General features: G+C 37.3%; 1 protein-coding gene across 1 annotated transcript in view; it reads right to left on the bottom strand.

Moving 5' to 3' along the window:
- Positions 1–2,609: 2,609 nt before the first annotated feature.
- LRRC8C (leucine rich repeat containing 8 VRAC subunit C) overlaps positions 2,610–10,947 on the bottom strand; it is a 77,325-nt gene continuing 68,987 nt past the window's right edge. The window contains exon 3 of the mRNA XM_058538476.1: positions 2,610–9,231. Within this exon, the coding sequence (XP_058394459.1) occupies positions 6,958–9,231 (2,274 nt within the window). The 3' untranslated portion in view covers positions 2,610–6,957. The remainder of the gene's footprint in view (positions 9,232–10,947) is intronic.

Below are 10,947 nucleotides of genomic sequence, written 5' to 3'. Positions count from 1 at the left end.
TGTTGACTATGGTGTAGTCAGTGCTATTAAGAATGCCATTATCAGCATTAACCATAAGGTGTTGGAGTCAACTTTCAGGTATTTTGGATGCAAGTTCTTGATCAGATTTACATTAAAGCACGCTATAGTCACTAGCAGTTTCTGAGTTAGGGAGAATTATCTGAAAATAATTGTCTAGCTCGTTTGCTGTACTTGAGATTTGATTGTTTTAACATTGTTGCTGCTAAAATTTGAAGGGTAACACATCAGCCTGAATTTCAGAGAGTGCATTGAGCACCCTTTATTAGGAGGCCCCATGGCATTCTTCATATTTCCCATTTGACACCAATTCAGTTTCTTTGAGAGGATATCTGGACTTACAAAATATTTATGTAGCCTAATGTTTACATTGAGTAGTTTTGATTGCAGCTGAAATTCTAGTTTTCAATTTCACAAACATCAACTCATTTTAAATACTTCCTCACTAAAGCAGAAACTGTCAACATCCTCTCTTTGTTTCTGGATGCATAGAACAACTAAATCTGTTAGCATGCTGATATTGTTAAGGCCCAGAACATGACTACCAAGAAAGTCGATGAGTTACACCACCAGAGGCTAGAACCTGGGGAGAGTTAAGAAAAAATCCTGAATAAACAAGAAGTCTTGAATAAAGTCTTCCTTACCATTTTAACAAGTGTCAGAATGATTTTTTCTTTAACACCACTTAGAGGTCATTGATGTACATAGCTTTTCAGGTTTTTATTGAGATTGGCTATACCATGAAGTATTTCTCATAAAGCAATTTAAATCACTAAGATAATTTATACATACAACTCAATATGCACAAACGGAACTCATCAACTATTTTATAAATTTGTGGGCATTTATTCCTCAAACTTACAATGAATATATCTTCATGTTTTTGCATTGGTTTTAATTATTCTTGGACTAAATCAGCCTGAGATGTTCAAAGCTGTCCAAATGTTATTTAGAGTATGATTTTAACAAAACTACATAGTCTATGTGAAATTATAATGGAATCCCAAGAACCTTTGCAATTCAGATTGAAGATATGTTATAATTTTTTTCTATATCAAAATCACTGCTGGGAAGTTGATTTTTTTTCTTAGAAGAACTATGGAGGCGATATAAAGTGAAAAACTTACATGTTGCCTCTTGTGTCTCTTTTCCCAAGATCTATATTACCTGAGGCTACCAATAAGAATTGAACTAAACACTGTTTTAATGGTGATGTCTAGATGTAACTTGAGTTGAAATAAAATCAATTCCTTAAAGGATTAAAAAAATAAACTAAAGAGAAAGTCCATCTTCTACTTGTTCCCAAACTTCATAACAGAAGAATCTCTGAATCAAAATAATTAGAATGGCCAGTTTGGTTTAGATGTTTGGTAATAAATACTTTGCCTAATGCTGTGTCTTTTATGCAAAATATTCAAACTCTGAATGTACTCTATCACTTACGGTATGCCTGATCACATAAATGTTTATTTGCACCTTGCTTTGTTCAAATATGTTTAAATATGAAATCTAAAGTATAACCTGTATTCAAAGATTTACACAAAAAAATAACGCAGTTTATGAACAGCTTTTCACTTTTTTCCCACTTGAATATTTAGGATGACATTCAAACTTGCGTTCAGAAATATGCAGGCCTCATGCTACGGCTGTGGAAGTCCCCCAGAGTCTCAAACTGGCTTTAGTGACTTCCCTCTTCCTGTACTTCTCCACCCAAACCAAGATGCTTATTTCTATCTTGCTAGGCAACGCTAATGAACAACTGAATCAATTTATTTCAGTGTTTCTCTCAATATTCTGTATAAATGAAAGGACTGGAAGATGGGAACAGTGGAAGGTGGCCGTGGACAGAGAGTCTTATGTGCAAATTGCACTGAAATCACTGGATTTGCATTTCCCAGCTCTGGTCTCCAAAATTTCCCCAGAGCTCTCACACAATCCCTTCTAAGTTTCTGACATACACATTTACCTAGCCTCTCTCACCACACTCAATCCTTCCTCATCTCAATAGTCCTTCTCCAAAGCACTATCAGTCGATTATCAGTAAAATAAATGAGTCATAAATGACTATAGAAAAATATTTAAAGTCACAACTTAGCTTCAAAAGTTACCAATCACAATTTTCTTACGCATAAGGGGTACATAAAGTTTTCTTATGAAGGGCTTTCCTAACCCTGGAGTGTACGTAGTTTGCTACGGGAGGCATCCTAGCTGTGTAGAAGCATTCTGATTCCTTTAAGTAACCATAATCATTACCATAAAAGTATTTACTGAAAGCTGGGCTGGACAGTAATTGTACAATCTGATCTGGCAAATGCACAGAGATTGCACACCAGATTACATATTAAGGCACTAATTACCCAAATGAAACTCCAGAGGCACCTTAGGTAGATGCAGGACAGTGAATTAAGGAAGGAAATAATTAGTCACAATTGCAGAAACTAGCTCAACACAAAGTGAAATTTTGCATGCAGCCCATTTCCTGCAGAGTACAGGGAGCCTTTGTAACAGCTTATGAAAAAACACAAGAGAAATGCAACAGAGAAACATGATTTCTAAAAACAAGTAAGAAAGGGACAAATCTCAATTTTAAATTACAAAAACGACTTTATTTAAGTTATTTTCTGTTCCTATATATTACATAGCCAAATAACATTAAGACATTTTATCATGAATTTGCACTAGGACAAATCAACTTTCAAGCATTTTCTTGACAGTCTTAGAGGTTTTGCCAGCATTTGACACAATCTGAACACACACAGATAGTGAGAAAAAGCAAGCTGCAGAAAGAAAACTGAGTGAGCACATAAGGCATTGAGTTTCAACCCCAGTGAAAATATTCAGGCAAGAGGCAGAATCAGGTGGAAAAGGGAAAGGTATTCAGAAGAAAGCAAATTTTTACCATACTAAAAACCATGCATAGGAACTGTTATTTAACATGGCCAGCAAATTAAATTGTTCAAAGTTATACCCCCCTTTTCGTGGTCCTCTGATTAAAAAAAATTCCTTGGGGTGGAAGGAGACCCTCTTCCCTCTCCCAAAATGAACTTAAGGATGTTGCCTTTATCTGTTAATTGTTCTGGGAAGATGGAGTACAAGTGGATACCTAGTTTGGAAGGCTGGTATGAAATTGTATTAGAAGCATGTCACTGAGGCCTAAATCTGAAAAATTAATGCAAGTCTGGTAGAGACTGTCCAAGTTTTCTTACAATGTTTCTGAATAGACAAGAAAAGATGAGAAAATCTTACAGACCCTTGAGGCATTCCCCTTACTAATAACTGTGCTGTGTCGTTGTTTCGCCAACTTAAAGTTAGTATGGAATCCCACCCTGAGTTATTGAGAACCTACCAAAAATATGAACTGCTTGAATAGCATTATCACATTCAGGATTAATAGGGGAATGTTAATTGAACCTTAACTTAGTCTCTAAACACAATTGAAATTATATTGAAATTTATTTTATCTGTTTACAAAGTACTGCTGACAGTTTTCATAAAGATAGATCATAAATGTTCACTGTTTAAGCAAATATACCATTACTATTGAGCAGGTATTTGGTATGAAATTAGAGAGTAACATAAACTACTTAAAAATGGACTTTTCTTATATTAGAATTAGGAAAATAACAGCAAAACTCCTCTTGGGAGAAATGGTAACAAGAGATACAAGTAAAGGTTTTGTTTTCTCTTTCTTGATATCAGAAATCTTAAAAGAGCGTATTGCAAGGATGTGGACTTTCCTCATCCCAAGTAACACAAAGAACATTCCAGGCCGTTCAAGCTCCTCTCTACAAAGATGGCTTGAGGGGCAGGTGAGGAGGCACCTTGACATGAACAAAATACTCATAGCAGGCATATTTTCCAAGCCTTTCTGAAAAAGCAGTTCAGGATGCGGCACAGGATGCCGTGTAAACTGTTAGAACTCGTTACAATAACTAATGTAATCCCAGGGAAAAGGGTGGGTGAGCAATAAGAAAAAAATTATAATTGTAAATAACAGGTTTCACTGCATCAAGAACCTTCATATTAAAAGTGTTGTGTTAAAAACAAAACTCAACACATAGCTAGTTTTCTGAGCTGTGGTCTTTTTAGGCGAGTTCCATTGGGATGTACTTACATGCTCTGTTTCAACCAGCCCATCACCAGACAATTGTCTGTTCTACACTTAACCATTAAAACTGACCAGAAAGTGTACCCATTATGGGCTTCAGGCAGCCATTGGAGTTATAAATACATACAATGCTTTTATATTTACATAAGCACTTTCTCACGCACTCTACAGAGCCTGGAGAAACAGAGCTAGCTGTTCTTTTTTAGCAAGAGCACTTATAAAATACAGAAAGGGGTTAGGTCAACACCCGTTATACTGAGTTGATCAGTGAAAGGACTTCAGAAAAGTCAGCAGTTCGTTTACCTGAGTTTCCTATTTAAAAGCTAAATAGTAATTGAATGCTTTTTATTTAAGAATGTGAACAAAAATCAACAATATTAAAAAGGGCCAGAGTCAGAAAATTTAGACTCAAGATGAAGTTTGAGAGTTTTGAATTTTTATAAAATCTAACAGAAATATCTATGAATTTTCCTTTTTAGTTAGAACTATACTGATTTATTGGATGTCATTTAGAACTTATTTATTAGGTTATTAGGTTTAGGGTCAGCTTGTGAACTCATTAAGAATGTAAACCAAGTTCTTTTGGAATTTTGAGCAAATTGTTAAGAGTGATAAAAACTAATTATTAGTGACTTACTTCAGTTATGAACCCATATGAGATTACGAGTTAACACCAGATAAAGACCTCAGCATAAATATGATTTTTAACCTGAATAGATCCCTCTTGAAGGGTGATATAGAAAACAACTATAAATTTTATCCACAAAAACAGTGCACCCAGGTTTACCAGTAGTTACCTAAGCTGACCTTTCAACACAGTGTTTTCATCATGCTCAGCCACGGACAATCTTCCAGGTTTTTTGTTTGTTTGTTTAAAACAGATAGGGCTATGTTGCTAAATACAACACATTGTTCATAATCGGGATCCTAACAATATTCTGGAATTGAATATTTTATCCTACAAGAAATATATCCATGTTACTATTTTAAACACATTTCAATTCCAGGTCGAAATAAATCAGCTATACAAAATCACCATTCTAACGCTTTAACACAGAGCAGAAACAGTGAAGCACTTTGGTCTACATGATTAGATTATTAAATAAATGAAAAGCATCTCTTTTCCAAATCCTTCACCCACGATGTATCATAACATTTAAAACACGATTGAGGTACATATATCTCAATATATGTATTGAGTAGTTCCTATAGTTGTATTCCATACATGACTTAAAGTAGCATTGTTGAGCAAAGTCACCAGGATCAAGGGCAAATTTAAAAGCAGCATTTTGAAACCCCCAATCATCTTCCTACTTGCTTTCATTGTTAAGTCAGGCAACTTTCTTAGATCAGACTAGGGCTTGGAAAATGGTCAATGTGATTTGGTACATAAAACAAAATTCCCATGATCAGTAGTATTGGTCCCAGATTGAGGGCACAACTAGTATTTTCATTTTCCTATTTCACACAGCTTAATTGTCAGTGAAAAATTTTGCCTAAGACCCATACTATGTTGTATTTTTAAGTACCAAGATAAATAAAAGCTCTGCTGACCATCAGGCAAAAATTATTGCTAAGTGACATCCACTTAGCAATGTATTCACACTTAAAAAAAAAGTAACAGAACCATTTTAGATAAGATACTTATTTTAAGTCAAAAAGAGCAGATAGAGTTCCTGTGCTTGGATCACTAGCATTCACAGCAAGGGCAGACTTGAGGGAAATTGATTAATATGTGTGTGTGTAATATATATAAGTGGATTATTTTGTGCAACAGGCAGAACTTGAATAGATTACCACTGCCACACTGCCGGAGGAGTCAGCGGGCCTGAGTAGAGTGCACCATCTCTTTAACAGAGTGATTTAGTAGTGAAATTTTTTCCATCTGACGTACCCACATATCAAGATATTAAAGATGATTAAATTACTCAAAAAACAGGCTTCTAATTCTGATTTTTAAATTTAATTAACTATTTTAATTAAAATAAATCTAGCTTTTCTAAGGTTGTTCACTAGTACTATATAGCCATATTGGAATTCAAGGTCGGGGTGGGCGGGGAGCCTCTGTATTTAGTTTTTAAATATTTTTAAAATGTTGGTAAAAATGCAAATCAGTTAAATTATAAATGACCAATTCAAGCATGCCAACCATGGAAGATTATTTTCTTCACACACTTACAATATCTTTGCCGAAGGATAACTTGAACTATCAGGTATATGAAGTAACATAATTTAGGGTTCTGTTGGAGGTGGGGGGAAAATTTAAAAATAATAGTCTGTGACAATGCACTTATGTGAATTTAAACTCCAGATAAGAGTTTTCTGTAGAATGAAGGACTTGGCCAAAATGGAGAAGGCAGTTGTTATTAAAATAACTAGCACAGATTCCTTGGTACAGACACAATGAATACAAAAACAAGGACTCTTTACGGGTATAAACAAGCTAAAAATGACCTTGGCAAAATATCCTCATCTATTTAAAAAATACCAAAAAGCATGCAACTTAAAATTCCCTCCCTTTCACAAGAATGAATTGAAAAAAAACCAAAAACCCCAAAACACCGATCAGATGGAACTATCTATTTCTTTCAGTAGAAAACAATAATAGATACATTACGTTTCAGGACAAATAAATCTTTAAAATATTAATGTTGAAAAAATACAATTAAATTTTTATTAAAAAACACATACTCCTTACTCAATCTTTGTGTACATTTTGTTTCGTGTGAAAAAGAAAAAATAAAAATAAAATAGGAAAGGCATTAAGACTATCTAATTATTTATACTGTATTTGGTAGAAGCATGTCAGTCAAACTTTAAACAAAAATAAGTTATTCTGTTTTCATTTGCTCCCGGACATCAGAAGGCAAAGTTTCAAACAGAGCATCTTCTACAACTAAACCAGCTCTCTTCAGAGCCCGACAGTCGCCCAGTTCAGGAGGGAGGATTTCAAAGTGATTGCCTTTAACATCTAAGTAGGAAAGTAATAGTAAATTTCCAATTTTCGGTGAAAGTACTGATAGGCTGTTTTTCCCAATCTTCAGAGTTTTAAGTTTCTTGCAGAAGTAGAGTTCATCTGGAAGGCTCTCCACTTTGTTACAAGTGATGGAAAAATACTGTAAACTTTGTAGAACTCCGACTTCAGGTGGGATAAAGCGAATGTCATTGTAGGACAAGTCCAAGTATCGGATTTTGTTGCATAGGAAGAGGTGGGAAGGCAGCACCTCTATTTTATTGTGACTAAAGGACAGACGCTCCAGGCTGGTGAGTTTCTTTATATGCTCTGGGATATAGGTGATGCTGTTATGCCACAGTTTTAGCACTGTCAACTTTCTCAAGTGCTGAAAGCTAACGATTTCTTCTATGGATTTCAGATTATTTTCTTTGAGGTCCAATTCCTGGAGGCTGAGCAGGCTAAACACAGCGTGAGGAATGCGCTCCAGGTCGCAGTGGACCAGCTCTAGCTCTGTCAGGTTGGTCATCTTCTTTAGATTGTTGAGCATCACCAGCTTGGTGCCATCATTATGTATGCACATCTTCTGGAGATGGCTGGAAACATCGACGACTGCCTGAGGGATTTTAGAAACGTTGCTTTTGATAGAAAGAATTTTAAGGCTTTTAAGATCCCGCAGAGACTCAAGGGTGATATTTTTGGAAATATCGTGACTTAGAGAGCCAACCAGGTACAGCTCTTCCAGATTCCGAAGTCCATACATCCAAGGGGGCAGCTCCCTCACATCATCAAACTTGACGCTCAAGACTTTGAGGTTTTCCTTCAAGAAAGAGAGTGCCGCGCTGTGGATTTTGACGGAGCACTGGTGTAGAGAGAGCTCTTGGAGATTGTCTAGTTGTGCAATGGTGGCTGGTATCATTACGTTCTTAATGATTTCAAGTTTCAGAGATTGCAGCTCTGTGATTTCAAAAACAGTGTCTGGAAGGCCAGAGAGCATGATAAGAGGCAATTCCAGCCGGTTATGGGCATTCGTCTGTAGCTTCTGCCTCAGTTTATCGGGAGTCCACTCATTATTTAAGTTGAGCTGCTTTAATTTGTTTTCACTCACTTCAGACAGGAACACTGCAAATCTCTTGGAATACAGAGGATCATACTGATCTATCATATGAAGCATAAAAGCAAAGTCATTCTTCACATCTGGAATATCATCAATTCCAGTCTCCTGCCGGACATACTCGAAAGAGTATTCCCTTAGAGAACGGTAGAAGAGCCAGTATAACGTATAAAGGCATGTCAATCCATAGATACTTACAAAGCACAGGTAACAAAAGGAGAGTTTTGAGAACAAGTGTGCCATGGTATGATTGCAAGAAAAGTTTTTATATCCAGTCATGTCCTGAATATCAACATTACAGTCCACAGTAAATTGGACTTTGGAAACCAGGGCGCTATTATATGCAATGATGATTAAGAATTTTATAACCTTAAGTATAGTCTGGCGCACATACATAGCATATAGTATATCACCTTCTTCTACATGCAGCCTGAACTTCTTCACCTTCTCAAATAAGGCCTTCGCTTGCTCGCCTTCCTTCTTATCCAGAGCCCCTGCAGTGGATTTGTCAACCACAAACTTCTCAGGAATTGACTTTAATGACTGAGAGTTGACCAGGCTACCTTCTGGACCAGACTGGATGGTGTTAGACCTGCTCATGTTGTTCTTCCTGTTGTCCTTTTCTTCTGAGTCCTCCCCAGACACTTCAGATAAAGCCCGTGTAGTCCAAGGAGAGTCAAAACACTTCCCCAGGATTGAGATGAAATGTTCTATTTTGGAGCTGGAACCAGGGAATTTGAACCAAAAGTTGCTGCAGAGCATGAAGACCAGGGTATGGATGAGGACAAGGTAAGGGAAATACTTGGCATACCAGTGGAGGGCTCGCTCATAACACATCTGGTTTATAAAACTGTACTGCTGAAGGTCCAAATCCGTCTTCAGTCCTTTCATTTCCACCGGGACAGAGTTGGTAGGAGATGGTTTAGGTGGAGGCAGTGGGGTGGTACTGGCAACTGCTTGAGAGACATTCGAGACGGAAGAGTGGTTCTGAGAAGGCTGAACTCTTTTCGGAAGGCAGATTATCTTGTCTTGCATGACCTGAAACACAGAAACAATATTTTCAAATTATATTATTCAAAGAGCTTTCATAATGTCATTAGGGTGAAGAAAGCAGCAATAACATCCAATAAATGTCCATTTCCTTTGCCTGGAGAATACAACGTTCAATTCCAGCACCAAGATTTTATTCTTAGCCCACATGCTGGAAAAATGAAATATATGACTTTGTTCATCATGTCTAAGTTATGATATAAAACACAGCAGTTTTGTTACGACACGGAACAATTCACAACAAAATAAATCTTTAAAGAACATTCACATATTTTAACAAATTTGCATCTTTTTCTGTCACTGGAGCCTGGGAGAATCAGTTACTGGTCTGGGAAGTACATCCCTTTATCAGACTCAATCTTGAATTGGATGGCTCCCAAGATTATATTAGCTTGTGTATGAGAAATAAAAGGATTGGAAGGAGGAAATGTGGAAGAAATGCCTGTGCCCATCATCCTCTATTTTATACGTGGGATGCCTGCCACAGCATGGCTTGATAAGTGGTGCACAGGTCTGTGCCCAGGATCTGAACCCGTGAATCCTGGGCCGCCGAAGCAGAGCGTGCAAACTTAACCACTACACCACGGGCCAGCCCCAGGATGCCTTTTTATATTCTGTACAAAGGCATGTGATTGGCTAGCATCTGTCATGCTAGGGAGGTAGGTAATATTCTCCCCATTATCCAGAAGAAGAAACCACTTAAGGTTCAGAGAACTTAAGTAACTTGCCCAAGTTCACATGGCTAGGAAATGGTAGAGCAGGAATTGAAACGTGTCTCCTGTTTACAGCCTACTATTCCTCCACCTCTCCACACTGTCCACGCATTTCACCAAGCTTCTGCTAGGATAGCTGTATAGAGAACAGCCCAATGTAACAGGGTAATACATAGACCATCTCGAAGTTCCTTTCAGCCTTCTGATGTCATATTTCTCTTTCAATCTTCATATATATATATATATATATATATATATATATAATTTTTTTTTTCTTTTGGAGAGGAAGATTGGCCCTGAGCTAACAACTGTTGCCAATCTTCCTCTTTTTGCTTGAGGAAGATGGTCCCTGAGCTAACATCCATGCCAATCCTCCTCCACTTTATATGTGGGACACGCCACAGCAGGGCTTGCTGAGTGGCGTGTAGGTCCAGTCTGGGATCTGGCAGACGAACCTGGGCCGCTGAAGCAGAGCGCACGAACTTAACCACTATGCCACCGGGCTGGCCCCAGAAAGATATAATTTTTAAAATGTGCCTATTTTAAATCCCGGGAGGGTAAAGCCAGCGATCTATTTTCCAGAAGCTGTTAACTACTCAGAAATGAGCACAGAGTAGAAAAAGCACTGGATGTTAGTCAATAAGAGCAGTAGCTGCTCATGCTGTGGAGAGAACATATCATAAGAAGACACCAGCAGAAAGGCAGTTCAGAGTAGAATTCCCAAAGAATGCGACGCAGGTTGTCTAAATCAGGATGATGAAATGAACGGGGCAGGTTACGGAGCCCAACGGTAGAGTGTGAAGATTTCAACAGTGAAACAGCCACAGGAGGGGGTAAAGGGTGTTTTTGTGGTATCTTTGTAAATAACAGCAGCTTGTAAGAACTTGAAAGTTTTTGTGTCACCTTTTCTGCTCTTTTGAGAAGTTTAATTAAACGTATAACTCACTTGTCTTTACCCAGTAATTTAAAGATGAGAGTGCAAAACAAACTT

This window comes from Diceros bicornis, chromosome 4 (genome assembly GCF_020826845.1).
Source record: "Diceros bicornis minor isolate mBicDic1 chromosome 4, mDicBic1.mat.cur, whole genome shotgun sequence".
Classification (NCBI taxonomy): domain Eukaryota; kingdom Metazoa; phylum Chordata; class Mammalia; order Perissodactyla; family Rhinocerotidae; genus Diceros; species Diceros bicornis.
Note: the sequence above shows the minus strand (reverse complement) of the source record. Positions and strands in the feature narration are given on the sequence as shown.